Here is a 23071-nt window from a genome sequence, read left to right on the forward strand (position 1 = left end):
CACTGTAGGACAGATGTTCCTTCTTCTCTATTTGTTGCCCAGTCCAGCTTCCAGCCCAGGCAGCTGCCGAGTGTCGGGAGGATTTGTGAGTCATGGGCCTCCTGATAAAGAGGGGGGTATTTCCTCTCTTGGTGGCCACCCTGTAATATTGCATTTGGCATTAGGCAGCTGTCTGCAGCCTCCTTTTTCCTAGGCAGGAGCACAAGACCCTCTCAGCTCCACTACCTAATATAGCCTTTGGGATCTGCCAATGACAGGCTCGGTGCGTCCCCCAAATAATAAGGAGGGGCAAGTGTTTTCCCTGCTAAAACATCAATCTTTGCAGCTCGAAGCTTTTATGGGGCCTTAATGTCATAGAAATTAGGAATGGAGGAAATGTATTATTTCTCAGGATCTACCTGCCTTTATGTGCAGCGTATAGTCCAGATCACTTGTAAAACGGATATATCTGAATGGAGTAAGCAGTACCTTGTCGTGTCCTTAAATTAGACCAGTGTTACTTAGAGCTTTTTGCCATCCAACTAATAAGTAAATGGATAGATAACATAATTTGTGGTCTGTAGGAACATTTTAATTTTGAGCAGACACAAGCGTTGTCATCAGCGCGTCTTCCCTGTGCTCTGGCAGCCTCTGAAACCTTGCTCTCCGTGCAGGATGGTGAAGCTGGGGTCCCTTCCCCTGCAGCGTTGCCCCTGAGCTGCAAACCTTGCAATATAAATCCTTAAAGTCTCTCATTTCGGTTCAGAAATGGTGGCTCTCAGAGAAGTCTCCATTACTACTGAGTGTTGAATAACATGACTCAAACGCTGCCATCCAATGACATTTCCCGTCATCGGCGCGGAGGGCGGTGGTAAGACGGCTCTCCGTGCTCCTATCTTTGTTGTTCGTGAGCCAGGAGCCACTAAGATAAACAGAACCGATTTCATATTGCTTGTATTTCAAAGGGCATTTCGGTCAGAAAAGGGGAGCAAGGCCGCACCTAGCTGTCAGGAGACAGCGGCTAAATAAACACGCGGACACTAATGTAAACTCCCGCGGTTCCCGGGGACGGCTGAGCGCCGCTCGGGGCCGCGTGCCAGCGGAGTATGTGCCTGGCGGCACCGCTCCCACGTGAGCCTTTTCTTGCGCATCTGTCAGCTCTGAGTCTCGTCCACTTTGTACGTGATGTTTCCCTTAAGTGGTGCCAAGCTGTTTAGTCTTTCGGTTGCTTTACTGTAACTTCCTTTGTTTAATATGCTTTAAAATAGCCCGGTGCCTCACAAAGCAAGGCTGCTGGAGTTATTCGGCAGCCAGCGAGACAAAGTGACTTCCACGGCCCTTGTTTTCCCCAGCCGGGCGCAGCCGCGATGAATCACGGCATGCCGCTGGCGGGTTCCCGCGTGCTGCGCCCGTCGGTATTCCCCACCGTCGCCCGTGGTATTCCCCACCGCTGCCACCGCCGCAGCTCGGCCGGGCTCTCGGGACGGGGGCTAAGGTTCAGAGCGGAGCTTTTGGGAGAGTTCGTCGCGGTGGAGGCTGGCCGATGGGCAGCTGGAACTGTTCGGTAGGGGTCTCTAAAGAGCTTTTTTCCATGTTGCCCCTGTCAAGGTTGATTTAAGTATGCTCCAGTGCTGTTAACTGTGTTTTAGACTTAAAGCTATGCGAGTAGGAACCAGCCTTGGCCTGTGGATCTGCCCCTGGACTGCAGAAACCCCTCAAAGCTGAAGGGTATTCAAGATCTGGGGAACTGGGTCTGACCTCTCCCTGATGTATCAGTCATCATCACCATCATAAGTAGACTTTTAGGTTAGATGCCTTTTCCCTCTTCCCTTTCTCTTTGTTCTCTAAAAGTAATATTTAATTCTGATGATATCAAAGATGTTGGAACAGCAGAGTGGGTTAGTAGTTCATACATAGGCTTTTTTGACATTCCACTGTTAGTTAAATTGACTCAAATATTAAAAAATGAAAATATTAGGAAGCTGCACGCTTGTCTTTGTAAAATGCCAATATACTGCTAAGAGCCAGCGCTGCTGCTGTAGATATCTTCGTAGAACAAAATGCCTGTAAGTGGTGGAGGCTTCCTCGTTGAGCTGGCTTGCTGCGGTGAACGGGCAGAAGTCCACGCACGGCCTCACAGGTGCAATTCCATGGCCACGGGCAACATGTGCTGTTGGTGCACGTCTGGGTAGCTGCAGTACAGATGAATTGGAGCAGCAGATCTGAATCTGAGGTGTTTTGCTTGGCATGCTCTCGTTAAGAACAAGCTAGCTTGGGTTTGATCTGGGATTTGCATGGCACCGAGGATTTCAGAAGATTCTGGGCTTTGGATTTTGATTCAAACCCTCCTTCACAGGAGCTGTTCTTGGAAGCCACCATCCTCCAGGACAGACGTTCTTTGGTGGGGTGACTCCTTCAGGATGGGACGGTGCCCAGGACTTTCTAGCTTGTCCTTTTAAAATTGCTGCTTGCGTTTGGTTATGATGGCTTTTAAAGCTCTGCATTCTCAGACTTTTACGTTATAACACTTTAGGGTGGGGCTTAAATAAATAATAGCTCAAAGGCAGGTTCGAAGTGATTCATGATTTGAGGGCAGGACTGGAGGGTGACTAATTGTTCAGAGCAGTGACCTCTTTGGAAGTGAAGTGAGGATACGGGAGAGCACGAAATCTGGGAGGAGAAGCCTCGCTCGGGAGCGGGGGCTGTGAGTGGGTATTGACTTGTCCTAGAGAAAGCAGGACCGAATTCCTGGAGCAGCCCTAATCCTGACCCTGATTTTGTAGACCGGGACACTTTCTGTAGCCTGAATCCGACCTCCCCCAGGTCTTTTACCCAGGTGCAGAGCAACTGTTTTCACTGAAGCTGCTGTGATCGAAATATTTTCACTGAGTGCAGCTTAATTGAGCGACGCTGTGCTATCAAAGCCAGAACATGTTGTGGGGATGTATTGGTTTGAAGCGTATTCGTCAGAGCTCTTAGAGGGCGAGATTGCTCTGATTAAAGTCTTTGCTCTGTGTTTAAAGGCAAACAAATGAGAAGTGCCTCACCTTGCCGCTGTGGCAGCACAGCTGGGCAAACGCTACGTAAACATTATGCTGCGAGTTATTTGCCTATCTCTGTGTGAGAAGGAGTTTTCATTTAAATGTATTTACATTAATTAGTGCATTCCATATGGTTTGGGTTCTTGCACTAGGCTCGGTTTCATTTTGGCACGACCAGCAGCCACTGTTTTTTGAGGGGCGTTACGGCATTGCAGAGCTACACAGTCCTCTTGTACAGGACGTTATTTACTCTTTATCCTGTGTTTCATGAAGCAAACAGACTTTCGTCGATTAAGAGTTGCCAGAGTTGTTCTCGGTATGACCGTCTTTGAAGAGTCATTTCAGGGCACGAAGTTATTTCAGTTTTCCGAAGCCTGTTTTCCTACTCGGGTAAAACCCCTGCTGGATTTGCCTAAATGATGACTGCAGAGCCTGATTCAAATTTAAATTAAATTTAAATTGCCGCTTCATACATTTAACGAAATCACATTTTTAATTGCGTTGCTCTCTTATTACATGATAAACGTACTTCCCACTCGTTGTCTTCTTTTATTTTTTTTGGCTGAAGATCGGAAGCGTCGCCCGGGCACGCTTCACCCCCACGCGCGGCGCGGCGCGGTGCAGCGCGGCGCGGCGGCCGAGGCCAGGCCACGGCGCGGGGCTCGCGGAGCGCCTCGGACGGGCCCGCTGCAGCCCCCCGAGGCCGCGGGGGCCGCTTTGCCGCCGCTCCCTCGCCTTGCCCTCGGGCCGGTCCCCGCGCGTCCGCTGCTTCCTGATTTCTCTCCTGCAGTCGGCACACGGCGAGGTTCTTTTCAGCCGGTGGAAGCGCTGGCGCAGAGCGAGCGGTTTTGCTGGCTTCCCGCGCCGGTGCCTCGGCCGGCGCTGGGCGACGAGCGCAGCGGGCAGCCGGCGGGGCCGCAGCGTCCCGGGCCGGGCTGCCGCCCCTGGCGAGCCCCCGCGGCGGGGCCGGTGCGGGGTCGTGGCGCCGGGCGCTGCTGCCACCGCGCAGGAAACCCATGCAAAGCAGCGCGCTGACACGGAGGCTCGAGGCGTCGCTGCTCCTCCTAATTGGCTTAAAGCGCCGTGTTCTTACGTACGAGCCGGGTATTTCTGAGGAAGCAGAGACTGACCCAAACTTTCAAAGGAAACTGAAACTCGTCCAGCTGCCGGTTGTGTCACCGCCGCCGCCGCCGCCACCGTTTCCCCCGGGGACAGAAGCAAGAAGTACGAAGTTGTACCCCCTGCTCGATGCTAACGTTTCACGTCAATCACAAGAAACGCTAACCTAAGCCAAGGGTGCGGAACGGGCGGGCGCCGCGGGCACGTGGCGGTCGGTCGGTTGGCAGCGGCCGGGACGTGCCCGCGCCCGGTGACGTGCCCCAAGCCGGCAGGAGCGTGGCAGCTCGGTGGCTTTGGAGCGGGGTAAGTCGCAGGGCTTTCCCTGGGCGCGATCGCTCAGCGCGCCTTTTCTTTCCGGCGTTTTAATGCAATTTGCATATTGCAACTTTTCATGGAGCTGGAAAGGAACCGGAAACGGCCCGGCAGCCGTCCTTGCGCCTCGGCTCCCGTTTCATCGCTTTTTAAGTGCTGGGGTGCACAAATACCTACCAGCCGAGGGAGGTTCTGCCGCTCTCAGATGAAGTACTGAAACTCTCCTGGTGAAATATATTATTCTGTCTACATCAGATATACGTGATTGCTTTCATGAGCAGCCACATGCTGATTTATGGCAACGTGCTATTTATTTATCAACATTTACTTTGTGGATTTGTAAATTATTCTAATAACATAAGGCCAACAAGTTGGTCATGACGCTACTCCTTTAAAGTCTTCCTTTGAACCTATATATAAATCAACTCTCCTTTGATGTGAAATTGGAGATTTCGTAACCTTATGTTTACTTTTTGGTTTAAAAAATAAGCTGAAGGGAAAACAAAAAAAAAAACCCAAAAAACAAATAGTACTTTGTATCTCATTAAAAATAGTTTCTAGCACATTAAAAACTATATTGTTTTAGGAAACAAGAACTAGAAGGAGCTGCAAAAGCACCTGAGTTTTTTAATGACTGATAGTTGACTGCAACCATTCCGCTTTTCTGCAGGCACTGAAATATGTCTAAAAACCTTCTCCTTTAGAGTTGATTTAATTTGAAATATACTGATTTTTTCTTTAAACATTATATTTAAATTCACTTTCTCATCCTCGTTTGTGCGAGTGCTTAGAAATGAAAATAGATAGAAATCGTGAAGTAACGCGGACAGCTGCAAACTTGTTTGACAAAATCCTTTATGCAGCTCTCGTAGCACGAGGAAAGCAAAGATAAATGATTGTGTTACTCCTCGGATAAATGAAAGCGTTCTAAGCTCTTTTGACTTTAAAAACTTTTTTAAAGAAAGAACCTGCCCTCCAAAATGAGCAGGTTTTCCAAATGCAGTCTGGGGAAAAACAGAGTAATGAGAAGCTGCCTTTAGAGGGGTGGCAGGTGCCTGTGCTCCGGCCCTGGCTCCCTCTTGGCCGGGGGAACGGCTCTCCAACGTCAGGTGCCGACCTCCGTGCTGGCGCTCGGGCAGCACGCTGACTGCCGGAGCAGTTTGGTCCGATTAAAGATTAGGTGTCTCGGTGCAATACAGGACCGAGACGCCCGCGTCTGGAAGGGAAGGCCGGGAATTTGGAAATATTTCTTCCAGTTTCAGACACCGGCGATGAGATTCATGTAACCTTCTGCAAAGGTGCAGCAGCACCTGAGTGTCGCAGCCCTTCCCGTGGAGGGACCGGGGCCGGGCCAAGGCGTTGCAAATCCCCTCCCTGAGCCTGCACTTGGATACACGCATGAGTAATTTCCCTCCTGCGTGTAAATAGTTTCCGGCCTGGGCTCCCGTTCCGCTTCTGTCGTCCGGGCAGGTAAATGGCAGCGTTCCTGCTGGCTTCCCAGTGTCGGGCGTCCGGTTATTCCCGGGAGAGACGCTGTGGAAATGAATGATACCAAAAATTACCCGTGCCTCTGGATCCAAGGTGATTTCCAAGAGCAATTCAATTAAGCAGGGCTAAGCCCAGCTGCAGTCGTGCAGAAATCAGAGAGGCGAGTTGTCCCGGTGCCACGAATCCCTTTGTTCTGCGGCTCTCCGCGGGCAGCGCAGGAGCGAGGGATGCCGTATGTGCGTCAGGAGGGTGGGTCGCCGGCGACGGAGGCTATAAACATTTTCCACGCCGGAGATCTGCAGCAAGATTCTTCCATCAAAGTGCGGGGTGGGACGGCTCCTGCCTAGGTGTCCCAGCAGAAGCCGGCAGGATCGCAGCAGCTCTTTTATCTCGCAGTTGCCGTCAGCTCCTGTAAATGACTAAAACTCCTTTAAGCAGCTTCTTTGAATGAGGACTCTTGGCCTCAGGGAACCTCAGCTGGTATAAATTGACTTCAAAGGGTTTCCATCAGCAGCAGCTCCATCTTCCTGCCTTTCTTCTCTCTGTGGAGCGCAGGAACATCTCGGATGCTGGGCTACAAACCAGACTGGGAACTGGAGGAGCAGCAGGACTGTCGCCAGGGTCTGCTTTGGCCTGGAAAGCCGAAGAGCTGAGCGTGCATTGGTAGCTCTCTCCCTAACCTTCATAAGTAAGGTAGAGAATCATTTCTTTCATAAAAAGCCAGAAAAGTAGGATTTACAGCGTGGAAGCACCAGGCAGAAAGACGGGTCCACGTGTCACGGCTGGGCGCTGTGCTTCACCCACGTCGTGCTGTGACCGTGGGGCTGGAGCGCCCCGGGAGCTGCTGGCCCCGTGTGCTTGCGCGCCCAAACGTGGCCAAGAAATGCAAGCGGCTTCTGCATGCCGTAGGGAACGCTAAGGAAGAGGGTTCAGCGTCAGGAGCGAAGACGAGCCCCGCGAGCCAGGTCGATGAAGGGTAATCGAAGCAATGACCACGCGCACACAGCAGAGCCGGGGAGGACGCTGGGGTTCCCCGTTGCAGAGGAGGGGTGAAGAGCGTTACCGCTAGCAGTCCAAGAGTGATCCCGTTGCTGGGACAGTTAGGTTGGTTCAGATGACTTTTACAGTCACGTCACACCATACAAAACAGGAAGACTCTGCACAATATGATGGCTTTTTCTCACCCAGTTCTCCAGATGGTTTTAGAGCTCTATTATTTGAAGGTCAGGCATGCTTTTATGTGTATTTGGTTATAAAAAAATTCCATTTGGGTTTCATCTTTCTTTACAACGTTTGTATTCTTTTTGTAGGTTTTATGTGTGAGTTCGCTGGTCCTGTGCTCAGGTTGGGGTGAAGAGAGGGGAAGCCCAAGCCTGGTTCTGCCTCTTGCTTCTCTGGTGGGGGAAGGAGCCCGTGGCTCTGGGTGGACGTGCCCTGCCGTGTAACATTTGCACATGTGTGTGCGTGTGTCCTTCTCTCCTTCGCCCCCCAGCTCCCCTCTGTAAAATGAAATTAATAGCGCTCATTTCCTTTGTAAAAGGCACTGGGATGATTATTAACTACGGAAGCAGCAATACAAGGGCACGTGTTGCTGATACGCGTTATCATAACGGCAAAGCCGAAGCATTACCTCCATGTACGTGCCCAGCTCCGTAAACCGTGCAGTCAGCACTTCTGCTTGCTCGGTGGCAAAGCAGGGGGGATTTTCTCGTTGCTCGCGTGCGGTCTGTTTGCTCTGCCGTTTGCTGTCAAAGCGATGGAGCGACGGAGTCGTTGCGGCGGGGCGCACGTGCCATCGCTCGCTGCTCTGCGCCGGGCGCGCGGGGCGCTTCCCGTGGGCACTGCGCGCAAGCAGCGGCAGCCTCACTCCCCAGCATCCTGGCAGCAAGCGAAGCCTAAGAAAAACCCCAAATCCGCCTCCCCCACCAGCGTACGCGGGTTGTGATTACCGAGTGTACCTTTGGCCTGCCTCGTTCTTCACTAACTCTGATTTTTTTTAAGTGCATCATGTTATTAAGGAAACACGGCATAGGTGCCAGCATTATTCAGATGGTAGATCGCAGTGAAATGTAAAAAGCCCGTGGGTATTCCCATGCACGTACCCAGCACCGTAGGTGTCCGGGCTGGATTTGGCAGTGATAGTATTTTCAGCAGTGCTGTAATATTGCCATCTCCATTTATAAAAGGTTGCTGATTAAAAGCCTGGAAAAGTGAGTAAGATTAAGGCTGTTAGAGGAGATGAAGGAGACAGATTTCAATTTAAAGATCAGATATGAGAGTCCAGAGGTCTTTTATCTATCCTAATCTCTGCTGCAGATGGCTGTGTGACCTTGTGTAGGCTATTTAATTGCTTTGTGCCTCTGTGAAACGGCAAGAGCTACACTTTGTACTTTAATAAGCCTGTGTGAGGTAGAGGCATCTTTTCAGAATGTTTGTCCACCGCTTGAAGTTATTTGTCTGAAAGAGGTGATTGTTCTTATAGAAAATCCAGTTGATTCAACCGTGCTTGGAAGTTGTTTGTATGACCCGCTGATTGCGGTGTTTTTCTTGTAAAGATGAAGGCCTCAATCCAGGGAGGTGTTTCAGCACATGTAGGTCTGGGGCAGCGTTCACCTGTTTGGCAGATGCTTGTGACCCAGGGCAAGATGTCGTTTGGAGGAGCGGTGGAATCGCCGCTCCTCTCTCGTCGGAGGGGCTTGCTGTTACGCCTCTTTCATTGCTTTTGCCACTGCTTCTCATCACCTAAGGCTTCTCTTAGGAGTTTCAAAGAGGCTTCTACTCCTCTTCGTTGGCATGAAGTTTAATGGAGACTTCATGAGCAGAAGTCACTCCTCTGTGGCTCCCGTGAGACCCCAAGCGTGCCAAGAGAAGAGGGACACGCGCTGGGAAACGTTCCTGGCCCTGTGACCATGCCCCATATCCTGCCACTCTTACACACTCTTTCCTCTCATCAGGTATTTTCAAGCATTACACTGTTGCGCGTTACCTGTTTCCTCTCCATACCCTGGTCACAGGCGGAAGCTGGTGAACCAACTTACCTTCACTGCTTTCACTGTCCTTTGTAGCCCCCCAAATCGGTGGTAGTTTTTGCTTGCCCGTGCTTGCTGCTGTAAATTTGCCCAGGGCGATGGGGAAAGTACCAAAGGATCTGGAAACCAGCAGGAAAGCTCTTGTTTGCTGAAGGCTGCCTGTCTGGAGCAACGATACGGAACGCAGGATTTCACCTGGTTGAGTAACCTGCAAAATGAGGTCACGCTGGTAGGGATGGGCAGATTGCTGCAAGGGAAAGCACCACCGCTGGCAATGGCAAAGAGGCCGAGCAGATAGCGCCCAGTCTTTGCTTTGTCCAGGTGGGAACATCAGCTGTCCACCTCTGATCCTTGGGTAATTCAGGAGCGAGAAGAAGGCAGGCTCCGCAGCCGCCTGTGCGCTGGCCCTTGTCGCACAGAAACCGGTTGTTGCCCCCGGTTTGCCGGCGGCGCAGAGGAACCTTGTCATTAGGTTTGGTGACACGATGGCTGCAAAGCCCCAGCCGCTGGGCCGCGCCAGAAAGGGCACCGCTCAAAATTTCCAAAGTGGCTTTCCGCGCGGAGCCGCCGGGAGGTGCGTTAGTGCCATCCCGGCTGTCGTCGGGATCGGGATCGCCCCGGGGTGCCGTGTTTGGGGCCGCCCTGGAAAGCCTCCGTGAAATAGGGCTCCAAAGGCAGCGGTGGTGCGGCCCGGACCCCGCGGGTGCCCTAAGGTGGCCCGGATCCCGCAGAGCGGCCGCGGTCCCTGCCGCGAGCGAGGTCGCGCGCACGCTGGACGGGGCTCTTCTGCGGGTCTGGCGCCGGCAGGGGAGATACCGCTCGCTGATACAGCGGTTGCCTCTCAATTTAAATTCAAAATGAAAGTCGTGAGCGACTCTCTCAGACAGGATTATGAATGTATTCTTATAAGAAACACTGTTGGAATGTATTAAGATCTTAAATCGTGATTGCCGATCTATATCACAGATTTAAGGTTGTTATTGATTTATACCTTTTCCATGGAAAAGTGTTTCCAAGTTGTACACGCATGGTCACACTGAAAATGTGAAGAATCCTGCCTTTAAAAATCCGTACGGGAATATTTGCTTTGAAAGCCGCCCCCCCCGTCTCCGCAGCGAAGAGGAGCTTACAAAACGCGGGCACGGAGACGGGAGCGCAGCCCGCTTCGGGCTTATTTAAATATGCGCGGCGCTTCCTCCATTTTAATGTCCCTTACGAAAAGATGGCTGTGGTGCCGCCGGCGCGGGCGGCCCGGGGGGAAGCGGCGGCGGTGGCGGCTGCCGTCGCCCCGCGCGGCCGAGGAGGGGGGACCCCCCGCGCCAGCCCCGCCACCGTCGCTCGTCCCCGAGCGCCCACGGGCGGGTGTCCGGTGGCGGCTCTCCCCGGCGGCGGTGGCGGCAACGACGAGGCCGTGCCGCGGGGCTCGCCCCCGCCTCGCCCCCTCCCCGGCGGCTGCCGGCGGAAGCCGGGATTTTGCGGCGCCGGGGAAGCGCGGCGGCCCCGGGCTGGCGGCACTCGGCGCTCCTTCCAGCGGCTCCTTCCTCCCGTTGTGTGGATTGCGCTGCGGAGTTTTCCAAAATGCCTGAAGCAAACTATCTGTTGTCCGTGTCTTGGGGTTACATCAAGGTGGGTTAGATCCTGCAGGACCGTAAGTGGCTATTTTATATACTGCGTTTCTTGGATAAAATCTCTGCATAGAAAGCACGCTATCTCAACGGTTATTTGTAGGTACTGTGTGGCAAGGCACTAACCTATGCGTGTGCTGCATATGCAGCATACATGTATGTCGATTATTTTTTCCCCTTCAGCAATGCATTTTTGCAGGATAAAATGATACTGCAATAAAAATGTGTGATTAGAAAATCAGGAGGATCATATCATGTATATCTGGGTGGAAAAGTGCTTAAATCCTGCATTTTGCTCTAAGGATCCAAGCAATCTTCAGGTTTATGGCATATTTTTCCTCTGTTATATTCTGAGCGTATGCAATTATTTTTTACTTGCATGCTTCAAAATGCAGCAAACTTGTGTTTTGCAATCGAGAACAAAAGAAGGTTATAGGATGTGGACTTAAACCAATAACAGACTTGGATGGTTTAGCTAAATTACCTGAAACATTATCTTCTCATTTGTTACAGTGAAAACTAATATGTATCTTTGGAGGAAATTCATTTTGTCATTTAATATACTGAACAGAAATATCTAGTCATGATGGTGCTGAATAGTGCCTAAATTAAACCATATGTTGCTGACTCTGTTCCAAATATCCCCTTAATTTTGCTTTTAACGTCTTGTCTGTGGACTCGCTTGTGTCCCCTCCGTTAAGGCTGTATTAATTTGGAAAAGCACTCTGGAAAATGCGCTCTTTGTGTGTGTGCTTCCCCTCGCAGTTCAAGCGAATGCTGAACCGGGAGCTGACCCACCTCTCCGAGATGAGCCGCTCCGGGAACCAGGTGTCCGAGTACATTTCCAACACCTTCCTGGGTAAGGCGCTGCACGCTCAAAGATCCGCGCGTCCCCGGCCGAGCGTGGGGCGCAGAGGCAGAGCCGTACTGAGACGTTCTGCTTCTCGCTTCCAAAACGGTTATGGGCAGGAAAGAATAAAATGTTTGGATGAGTCTATCCTGAGAAGACTTCCCTCCCCAGATCAGGAGATTGCTCTGTCCAGGCAGAGTGAACCCTTTGCCCGCGTGTTTCGGGATAGCCGATTTCCGTCTTGACCTTCCGTGAAGGACAAGGTCACCGGCCCGGCCCAGCCCAGCGCCGCCTCGGAAGCCCCCGCTGCCCCCTCCGCGCTCAGGTGGCTGCAGCCCACACGTCCCATAGGTTATTTTGTAGGTGTTTGTCCATTTTGCGCTGCAAAGCCGGAGCCCAGCTCCCGAAATATTTATAAAAGGACTATTTTGCGCGTCATTGGTTTTGTTGGAGCTGATAGGATTGCTGACATGAATTAAGTCAAGAATTCAAGTGTTTTGAGGATTGGGTTCTCTGTATTCACAAAATCCATTAATTACGAAAAATATAATTTGCCGTATGTATTAGAATTTGTGACTATTTTCATTAAAAAAGAAGCTTAACGCAGAACCCTCATAGGTCCCGGAGGCTGACAGGAGCGCCGGGTGCACACGGGACGCCGGTGGTGCGTGCCCCGTGCCCCGTGCCCTGTGCCCCGCGCCCCGGTGGAGGGCCCCGAACATGCCGAGGGATTTTAGCGCGACTTCAGCAGCCCGTTGCAACGGGAACGGCGATGTGCATTTAGGGCACATCATTAATAATCCGTGTAAAAGTTTGTAGCTGCTCTGTAGGAATCCCTTGGCCCCATTCTAGCAGTCAGCCTAACCGCGACCTCCAGGACGTGAATTAATACAGGGTGTAGGAGCAAGGCGGCCCGGTTTTCCCGTCGGCTCTGCCCGCCGTTCGCGCTGGGCTCGCAGGGGCTGCCGGCGGCGCGGGAGCGACGTGCCACGAGGCCCGCGCGGGGCCGCAAGGGCAGGGACACCCCGCCGAAGGGCGCCGTGTCGAAACAGCCGTGCCGGCGCTGTAATAGCGCTTAAGGCATAGGAATCCGTCTGTGCCCGTTTATTGCTAGATATCGAAAGCAGTGAACGTGATCGGCTGCCTACCTATTAAGCATTACAAAAACTCCAGCTGAAAGTTAAGGTTATTTAATTAGCATATTTAGCTATATTAACATATTACATAGCTCTCTATTTTAGCATACGGAAGTGCTACTTTGTGCTGTACATTGAACAAAGCCACATAGGATACAGCTATATCATTTTTCTCAAAGGACTTTGACTGTTTTGTGTTGTTCATCTCCTCCCCCGGAGACTAAGGATGAGAATAGCACCCATAAGAATAACTCGCAGGAATGTTATGTACGTCAAAGGGTTTGTCGCAGAATCCACGAGGTTTGTGAGGGTCCTGGTTTAATAAATCAGGCGTGCGTGTTCAAGACTCTCCATTTTGCGCTGCCTTAGCGTTAGTCATGGCCAAGGAGATTATATACGGGGAAGTCCTCCTGCTCAGCAGACGCGCACGGGGAAACACCCCCTGATGGCAGCCTGACTGTTGCTGTGAATAATGGCTTCCTTCTTAATTGCAGCATCGCAGGCACACTGGCAGTCTTATTTCAGAGATTTTTAATTAAGCTAAGGAAAAGCAACCGATGCCTCATCCCCCCAGAGGTCCTCAGATCTGCAAAGGTGCAAAGAGATCATGGCAACCTACTTTAAAAGTTCATGAAATATGGCTAATATGCAAGTAATGAGCCACCGTTTCTCCATTTTAATCCAGCAAATAAATCACTTGTAAAGGCAGTAACTAGCGTACGTGGATAGATTATTTATTAAAACACATCTCCACAGCCGAGCTTTGCCCCATCAGGTGCCTATTTGATATGCGCTAGTGTTGCTGCTGTCTCTAGGCACATGACAATAGAAAAGTGCCCTGTGACTCGTGTGTTATTCTGTACTTTTTTAGTAGATAGATGTGTTATATAGGGCAAACCTTTAATAAATCGATGACACCGATTTGTAGTTGGGTTGATGTTTTGAGAGCCGGAGTATGGAGATGAGCTTGGCCCTGATAGATATCAGCGGAGTGAATCTGAAAATATATGCTTAGCGCTTTATTGAGGACAAATGTGTTGTTTGAATATATATTTTATTTTGCTGAAAATAGGCAAAGGGCAAGCAGAGCTCGTGCTGCCCTTCCGCACTGATCTTTGCTCAGTGCAGCCCCAAAACTAGAGAAGGCCCCAGGGGAAGCGCGTAGGCGTGCAGAACCGTTTGATCAACAGCAACAGCGGTTGCTTTGGGCGGGCGTTTGACGGGTGCTCGCAGCGGGTGTCTCTGCAAGCGGTGCTGATCCCCGTCCCCTCTTCCCCGCAGACAAGCAGAACGATGTGGAGATCCCTTCGCCCACGCAGAAGGACAGAGAGAAGAAGAAAAAACAGCAGCTCATGACGCAGATCAGTGGAGTGAAAAAATTAATGCATAGCTCAAGCTTAAACAATACCAGCATTTCCCGATTTGGTGTGAAAACGGAAAAGGAAGACCATCTGGCCAAGGTAGGACAGGCTTCCAGCAGCTGGTGTCTGTGCTGGTGCTGAGGAGGAGAGTCGGGATTATCCCGAAGCAGGGAATAGACTGACCGGATCGACTGCCCCGTTTGTAAAGTCGGAATCAGTATCCCCAAAGCAATGTGACTATCGCAAATATTGTAATTAATGGTACCAGGCCCTAATAGCATATTCTTAAGCGTATGCAGTCCTTGCAAATGTCACTAAAATAGTAGAAAATGAGGTGAAGGCTAAGGATAGCGATTATGAAACGCAAGTGCGCCTAGCGCAGTGCGTGCAAGGGGCGGCTGCGAGGCCTTCGTTCCCGGAGGGCCCTTCCTTTAGCGTGTGTAAGAAAGCGGCCCCCGTCGCACAGTGAAGCGTGCTCTCCCTGTGCGAGCGATTTCACGTCAGCCCTTCGCAGTTACTCGGGGTTCCTGTGCTCTCATAAGTATGTGTGCTCATGCGCTTAGGTAATTACCGACAATTAAGGTTTAATTCTCATTTTTTCTAACTTTTGGAAAACGGAAAAGACTTGGTGAAAGTGATAAATGCAGAAATGTCTTGAAAAATATGTACATGTGTTAAAACATTGTAACTGTTCTCTTTTTGTTGTTTCAAAAGGAACTGGAAGATCTGAATAAGTGGGGTCTCAACATATTTAACGTTGCAAGGTATTCCCACAACAGGCCCCTCACCTGCATTATGTACGCTATATTTCAGGTTAGTGATTTTGTGGTCCCGTTTGCTCTTCCTCTGCAACGCTATCACGGTTTCTAATTGCTTTCTGTTTTGCTGCCTTCTGCAGTGGCGCATCCTTACTTGGTATATATGCATAAATATTCTTTGAACATTTATCGTGCAGGAGAGGGATCTGCTGAAAACGTTCAAGATCTCGTCGGACACGTTTGTGACGTACATGATGACTTTGGAAGACCACTACCACTCCGACGTAGCGTACCACAACAGCCTGCACGCGGCCGACGTGGCCCAGTCCACCCACGTCCTGCTGTCCACCCCGGCCCTGGACGTGAGTTACCCGCTCCGAGCTCAGGGCTTCGGGCTGGGCCATCTCTACGTGTTAATGTGGGAGGGTTTGAATGGCTGTTTAAAAATACTGGACTGTCTTTGAACACGGAAGAAGAGTCTTAAACGGAGTCAGTCGCTTGTAGCGCTCAGCCTTATAAAAACCCGCAGCGGCTGTCGCCCCTGCGAGTGCTCCGCTCGCTGCCGGGGAAGTCACCCTGAAGACACTCCAGCAGCGGCTCGTCTTTGATCTCTGTCCCGTCTGAAAGTGCGCGTGCTGCTCGCAGACTCTTCTTCTGAGGAACTGTTCGGTCCTCAGAAAACTAATTCAAAAGCACAAACCATTTGTTTTTCTAAATCAGCCTCCCAAGCTGCTGAGAGATAACATGCACGGCTTTTCTGACAAATGCCTATTTTTTTTCTAGGCCGTCTTCACCGATTTGGAAATCCTTGCTGCAATTTTTGCAGCTGCAATTCATGATGTGGATCACCCTGGTGTCTCCAATCAGTTTCTAATTAATACAAGTGAGTTCTGTTTCAGATGCAACAATAACTTCATCTACAAACCTGGGACACATTTTCCATTACAGTGAGGTCACAAAAAATGTCTTTCAGACTGTATTGCTTTCTCAAAATGTTATGCAGTAAACTAGTTATACATTTTGAAATGAAACAGTAATTAAAATTAAATTCCTATCAAAACAAAGGAAGCTATTGCAGAACAATTTGCAAAGTGACCTTGAATCTTGTGGATATTATTCATTGCTAATGCATAATAAGTCTTCCAATCCCGAGTGCAAATTTTATCATTAATAATGGACAAATAATGCAGGATATGTTTTCTGTTTCTATTGCTGTTGACAACGATAAGACTAAATATTGTGTGTTGCTCTGCAACGGGCTAAGCACGTATCTTGATTCCAAAATATGGGTATTGTTCTGTTTTGGAAAGCGTCTTTGCAGGCTTCGCACTTTCTGTTGTCAGTGATTTTGAAGCTTGCAACAAAGTAAACTGAGTACTATTTTGTTCATTAGAACTGAGCAAAGGGCTGTTTATATTGTATACATATGTGCTCAGATTAGAAAACCACACACTCTTGGCACAGCCGAAACAAAAGAAGAAACCTTGCCCTGATTTACTGTGTACGGATAAACGTCTCCGTACCCAGTATGAGGTTCCTGTTCAAAAGCACGCATTTCCCATAACGAAGCCCCATATTTACGTGTCTTTGCTAGATTCGGAGCTAGCCCTGATGTACAACGACGAGTCTGTTTTGGAGAACCACCACCTCGCCGTGGGTTTCAAACTGCTTCAGGAAGAGCACTGCGACATCTTCCAGAACCTCACCAAGAAGCAGCGGCAGACCCTCAGGAAGATGGTGATTGACATGGTATGAATTACACCTCTCTGCTCATCTGACCTGCACAAACTGCTGCTCCTCTTAAACAAAAAACTGGCTCCTCTGTGTGGCTGCCCCTACTTAACATCATGTTTTCACTTCTGCAAAGGTTTTGGCAACAGATATGTCCAAGCACATGAGCCTGCTGGCTGACCTGAAGACCATGGTGGAAACGAAGAAGGTGACCAGCTCGGGGGTGCTCCTGCTGGATAACTACACCGACAGAATACAGGTACTGCCGGGCACCTTCCTGCGCAGTGAGAGCGGTTTGCACATTTTGTGCGGTGTTGAGAAAGCATGTTCCTGTTCTTACTGTGGCTTTTAAATGGGCCAAATGTAGCAAAGGCCAGTGGTGATTTTTCAGCAATCATGCAAAGGTCGGTAGGCTTCATATTTTCTTCTGTTCTGTGTCACAGAGACCCCAAAACCCCCCAGAAAACCAAGGTGATCTAAAAGGCATAATGTTTCTAACACTAGAGTGTTAGGGGATTACGTTTTTAACACTAGAGCATGCAACTGCAGACATGCAAATTCTTCCCAGGTTGAGGTATAAAGCTGAGTTTTTGAGGGCTCTTGAGTCTCCATCCTGCTTTCTCCCATTTGTGACAGTTTGTCCTATAGAAAAAAAAACAGCAAGATTGTGAAGCATTTAATTCATAACTACATGCCTAAAGCAACCTGCAACTCTTACGCTGAGTTGAAACAGGGATGCACAACCTGTACTCTGTATAATCTAGTCCTTCGTTTACAGAAGTGGCAGAGTGGTGCTGGAGAGGGCTGCTTGGTTAGTAGCGTGAGGCGTATCCTGATCCTCTCTCCGCTTTGATGGCCAGCTTTTAACAACAAACTCGTAGCAAAAACCTCTTTACTTCTTTATTTAAAACTGCTGATGTTAAGACAGGTCACTCCATTGCTGTCTGAATCCTTTCAGCCACAGTTAATCAGACACATTTTATTTGTGTGAAAGGGATATTACTCATTTAATAAAGTAGGAGCATTTAACCATATGAGAACACGAAAATAAATTTTGAATGGTGGGAAGCACCTGCATTCAAGCACAAACCCATATGATGTAATTAGTCCAGCGCTGCACGTGTTAGGTATTGAGTAGTCTGAACAAAATATAGCACAGATTTTACTATTTTAAGGCAGACTCTAGCGTCTGGTCTCATATTTGGAAAAGGATATTATTTTATACTGTTAATATTTTTATAGAATGTTGCATAATATACAAGCCTTGTGGTTAAAATGTTCTGAATTATGCAAGCACATACAGCATGAAATCGTCCTCTTTTTCCATTTGATTTTATGATTTTTCTGATGAATGTAATTGCAGGTTCTCCGAAACATGGTACATTGTGCGGACTTGAGCAATCCCACAAAGTCTCTGGAGTTGTACCGGCAGTGGACGGACAGAATCATGGAGGAGTTCTTCCAGCAGGGAGACAAGGAACGCGAAAGAGGAATGGAAATCAGTCCAATGTGTGACAAGCACACAGCGTCAGTGGAAAAATCGCAGGTAATTGGCCTTCAGCTGCATTTTTCTGCTGCCTAAGTTTGTATTTTTAAAACAGAGACAAAATTCATCTGCTTTCTCTAATGCAATTAGGCAAGGAGCCGGCTGTTCAGAGGGCTGGCTCTGATTGACCCTGACATCCAGCTGTGCCCGAAGCTCCTCTGCACTCTCTAGGCTGTTCAGACTCCTTTATTTACCCCTTGGCTTCTCCTTGTTTCCAAATGCGAGTTTGTCTTGCCCTGTTTGCGTCCCTCTTTCCAGGGTTAGTTGCTTCCCTCTCCTTCCCCGGGCTTGAGATGTGTCGCTCTGATCTCCCCTTCTCCCAGGCCGCCTCTGCCTCTCAGCCGACGGCCTCCTCCTTCGTTCTTGACTAGCACCTCCTAAACCTGTTGGTGTCGTGCCCTTGCCCTTGCCCTTGCCTTGCCCTTCCTCTTCCTTTCCTTCCCATTCCTTCCCTTTCCTTCCCTTTCCTTCTCATCCCTTCGCGAAAGGTCTGAATTCAGCCTCGTGCCGCAATGTATTGCAATGCCTGATTTGGCCGGTTAAGCCAGAGGCTTGGTGGAGGTTCTGTGTGCAGGGGGGATTGGGAAGTCAAAGAAATATTTATTTACGTCAGTATAAACCTTAAAAAGCTCCGGCTATTTCTTGTTTTTTGGAGAATTGACTGGCTCATCCCTAGTTGTAATTCGCAGATTAAACACGTTCGAGGTCAGATTTGTTCTGACCTGTGTAGCACGGGCCACAAAATTTCAGCCGGTTAGTCTGTAATGAAGGCAGTAAGTTATGTTTGCCGAACCGTATTCCAGTTTTTATATAATGGTGTCTTGGCCGTTGTTTTTAAATGACTTGAACAAGTCATCAGAGAGGTTTTTCAGCTCAACTAAGTAACAAAATTGATGATAATTATTTCCAAATGTCCTCTTGGGCTAAGCCAAGTGGTTTCAAATTTATTCACTCAACCGCATGGTGATTTTGTTGGAAAAATCTGTCTTGTTTGTTAACCTAACAAGAAACGAATCCTTTGGCCAGGCTGGGCCGGAAAAGGCCCATGTGCTCCGCATGTGAGCTCCGATTAATTTTCTGTTTCACATTTGCACTTCACGGAGGTTTCCAAATAGCATTTTTGGCTACGCGAAGAGTAGGAACTGCCTAAAACGGCTACCGTCTAATACCAACTAGTGCAAGGTGGCAGCGGAGGTGGCATTTCCGTTGCGCGGGGGGGAAAGGGGCTGGTGGAAAAGTAGCGTGCAAGTATTTCAATCGCCTAGGGATGAGCCTTTGAGTCGGTGTTTGGAGGTCAGCGTTCAGCTCTTGGGGCAGCTTGTTTGGAGAAGCAGCGGCTTCATGGCCAAATCGCCCCTTCCTTCCTCGCCGCGGGTCCTTCGCAGCCTGGGAGCGCGGGGTGCCCGGCGGGAGCCCCTCTCGCCCGGCGCCGGCTCGGGGAGCGGTGGCCGCTTGGGCAGCGTGGAGGGGAAGCGCTGAAACCCTCGGCGACGCGGCAGCGCGGAGCGAGCCGGGGCGGCCCGAGCTGCGCGCGGCAGGAAGGTGTGCCCGTAGGGCCAAGGCCGGGCGCGAAAAGCGGTGCCGTCCGGCGCTGGGCAAGGCAAGCAAACTGCGGGCAAACCGCGGCTTCCCCGGCGCGGCTTTGTGCAGCAGGTGTCCGAGTTAGCGCGGGCTGCGCTGGGGGCTCTGCCCTGCTCCGGCTTGCAAAGTCACGGCTGCTTAGGAGCAGCCGAACCGTTTCTGCGCCCGTCGGCGCCCGCCCTCACGCGCGCGTCTCTCCCTGTGCTTCGCAGGTGGGGTTCATCGACTACATCGTGCACCCGCTGTGGGAGACGTGGGCGGACCTGGTGCAGCCCGACGCGCAGGACATCCTGGACACGCTGGAGGACAACAGGAACTGGTACCAGAGCATGATACCGCAGAGCCCCTCGCCGCCGCTGGAGGAGCGCGGCCGGGACTGCCAGAGCCTCATGGAGAAGTTCCAGTTCGAACTGACCCTCGAGGAAGAAGATTCGGATGGGCCGGAGAAGGAAGGCGAGAGCGTCGGCTATTTCGGCAGCACCGCGACCCTCCGCGTGGCTGCCGCGGGGGAAGAGGCGTCGCAGACGGAGGCTAGCATCGAAATCGTGACGGAAGACACGTCCCCCGTCGACACATAATGTCCCGTCCACGGGCGCGCGGATTTCAAACACTTCGGAGCATGCAAGCAGTCTCGCGGGACGTGCCTGCAGCCGGGGCCTGCGGCCTCTCTGACGCTGGCTGGAAGATCTTCCCAGCTACTTGAGATTGGAGTCAGGGTTCAAGATCGCGTCGCGAGCGATTGCTCAGGAACTTAGCAGATGATTTACCTTGTGGGTTAAGCCTCGCCAGCGAAAAGCACGGCGGTGTTCTGCAGCTGGCTGGGCTTGACACCGAACAGTACCCGACACACAACTGAGAGATTTTATACCGGTAGGTTTGGGAATTCATACCAGTTAGACTGATAGAAACTACTGATTATAACTCTGCGTATAAAACCTGTCCACCCGACCACCTGTCTGCAGACCTGTGTGCCTTCTTTGTAAACACTTTCATGTCTTTTCAAGAGTCTATTAAATACATGGAGTTTAGTATAAAAAGCACCACAAAGCGTTTCCAAATTGATGGATACTTTTCTGATTCTTCCTGTTAAAAGAAGCAGTCTTCCTTTTTTTTCATGGGCAATACCTGTCACTTTATCGCAGTTACTCACTTTTACAGACTAAATAGAAGGGATACCCCCCCCCCCCCCCCCCGTTTTGCGTTCCCGCACCTTTAGTAGTCTTCTCCATACTCCAGGCGACCCGTTCAAAAGCACTTCGTGCCGTTGCGCATCTTCTCCGTTTGCTTGCTAGGAACCGCGGTATGTTCTGCTCGGCGGGGTTCTTTTTGCTGGGCGCAGGGTGAAGGGTAGCTCTGTTCTCGTGGCGCGGCGCAGCACCTGTCCCCGTCGGCGCGCGGTCCCCTCCGCAGCTCCTTGCTCGGTGGCAGTTGCACGCTCGGGTGTTTGTGTTCCTCCCGCCTGTCGTTCGCCTTCCCTAGGCTTAGGTCCACCGTCCTCTCCTGCACTGCCTTGAGCTCTAACACCTCCATTACTGTTTATAACAGTGTATTTATTACGTAATGTATATACTGTAATGTTTTGTAAGTTATTAATTTATATAAATTAACATTGCCTGTCAGCGGTGATGTTAATTGCGTAGAAGACTCGGAATAAGAGTTGCCTTTTTTTCTTGTAACCTTTTGTATTGCATAAAATAAAAGAACCTGAACATAGCGGAGGAGACATACGGACCCCAGGCAGGGCATTCGGCTGCGCGCGCACCGGGGGGGTGGGCGGCCCGCCGGCTGCTCCCGGTGCCGAAAGCCTCCCAGGGAGAAAGGAAACCGAAACCCCGGCGAACAGGCCAGCTTTTAAATGTCACGTTCCAATTGCCGAACACCCCAATGTGAATTTCTATGACGAAAATGTGAACCGATGTAATAATTGTGCTGTGAAACTTCTTCTGACGAAGCTTGTCAGGCATCGCCGACGGTGTCGCGCTCGGTTTGTAAAATACGTCTCAAGCTTTTGGTCCACCTCGTGACTAAATAGTTAATGAAAATAGCACAGTTGTGCATGATCAGTGGGTTTGTATGTCTGGTGAACACTGCATTGTTCCAGGTGGTTATTTTATTGTTTCCAAAAGTTTCACACAATGTATGTTATAGTATTATATATTGTGTTCAGATGCATTCTTAAGAGATTTTTATATGAAGTGAATAAATGAAAGCATGACCCTGCCCGCGGCTCTCCTGGCTCTCGTTTCTCTGGCAGCTCCGCTGGGGAGCAGCTCCGGAGCGGCGGAGCGCTGCGGCACCTGCAGCAGCCCCGTGGGCCGGGCGGCGTGGCCACGAGCCCTCCCGGCGCCCGGAGCTGCCGGCCGCGCTCCGGTGAGCGCCGGGGAAGGGCGGGATGCAGCCGGGAGCGCTGGCTCCGAGCGGGCAGCCCTGGGTTCCCGCGGGAGGCGGTGGGCCAGGTGAGCCTTTGGTTTGCCGGAGAGGGTGCCCCGGGGAAGCAGGGGGGCGAGCGGCGCAGCTCCGCACCCATGGGCGTCCTGGGGGAGCAGGGCGCCCGCCGCCCCGGGGCTGGGGCCGAGGAGGAGCCGGGCGATCCGCGGAGCCGGTGCCACCCCTTTCTGCGGCCTGCCCCAGACTTCCCGGCTCCAAAGGAAGCCACTTGAAAGCGCGGCGCCCCGGTGCCACGTCTGCCTGCCCACGCAGCCTTAGCGGCGGCAGCAGCAGCGACCCAGCGGCAGCGGTAACGCCAGCGCAGGGCAGGGGGTGGTGGGTGCACATCGGGGTGAGCATCGCGGGCGCGCATTGCAGGTGTGTGTCGTGAGTGTGCATCCTGGGTGTGCATTGCAGGTGTGTGTCGTGAGTGTGCATCACGGGCGCGCATCGCAGGTGTGTGTCGTGAGTGTGCATCACGGGCGTGCATCGCAGGTGTGTGTCGTGAGTGTGCATCACGGGCGTGCATCCCAGGTGTGTGTCGTGGGTGTGCATCCCAGGTGTGCATCGCAGGTGTGTGTCGTGGGTGTGCATCCCGGGTGTGCATCGCAGGTGTGTGTCCTGGGTAAGCATCCCGGGTGTGCATTGCAGGTGTGTGTCGTGGGTGTGCATCATGGGTGTGCATTGCAGGTGTGTGTTGTGGGTGTGCATCCCGGGTGTGCATCGCAGGTGTGTGTCGTGGGTGAGCATCGTCAGTGAGCGTTGTGGGCGTTCATCACGGGCGTTCATTGCGGTGTGCCTCGTGGGTGTGCATCGCAGACGTGCATTGCGGACGTGCATCGTGGGTGCCCATCACGGATGTGTGTCGCGGGTGAGCATCGCAGGCGCCCCTTGATGCTGGACCAGAAATCGGAGCTGGCCGCACAGCTGAGCCGTGCTGACACCGCGTGTGGCCCCGGCCCTGTGCTGCACTTCCCCAGGTGCTTCGCACGACGCCTTGCTGGATTTTTTTTTTTTAAACCACTGATGAACACCTAAATTTCTCTTTTCCGGCAAATTCCCCCGCACACATCGTTTGCGTGGTCCTT

At 51.2% G+C, this 23071-nt stretch overlaps 1 protein-coding gene across 1 annotated transcript in view; it reads left to right on the plus strand.

The window, feature by feature from the left end:
• The window catches only part of PDE4B (phosphodiesterase 4B), a 93692-nt gene extending 72347 nt beyond the window's left edge, over positions 1 to 21345 (plus strand). The window contains exons 7-15 of the mRNA XM_067301373.1: positions 11359 to 11452; positions 13861 to 14039; positions 14655 to 14753; positions 14896 to 15060; positions 15482 to 15581; positions 16293 to 16447; positions 16566 to 16688; positions 17793 to 17975; positions 19769 to 21345. Of these exons, the coding sequence (XP_067157474.1) occupies positions 11359 to 11452; positions 13861 to 14039; positions 14655 to 14753; positions 14896 to 15060; positions 15482 to 15581; positions 16293 to 16447; positions 16566 to 16688; positions 17793 to 17975; positions 19769 to 20134 (1464 nt within the window). The 3' untranslated portion in view covers positions 20135 to 21345. The remainder of the gene's footprint in view (positions 1 to 11358; positions 11453 to 13860; positions 14040 to 14654; positions 14754 to 14895; positions 15061 to 15481; positions 15582 to 16292; positions 16448 to 16565; positions 16689 to 17792; positions 17976 to 19768) is intronic.
• Positions 21346 to 23071: the final 1726 nt, after the last annotated feature.

Source organism: Apteryx mantelli, chromosome 8 (genome assembly GCF_036417845.1).
Source record: "Apteryx mantelli isolate bAptMan1 chromosome 8, bAptMan1.hap1, whole genome shotgun sequence".
NCBI lineage: Eukaryota > Metazoa > Chordata > Aves > Apterygiformes > Apterygidae > Apteryx > Apteryx mantelli.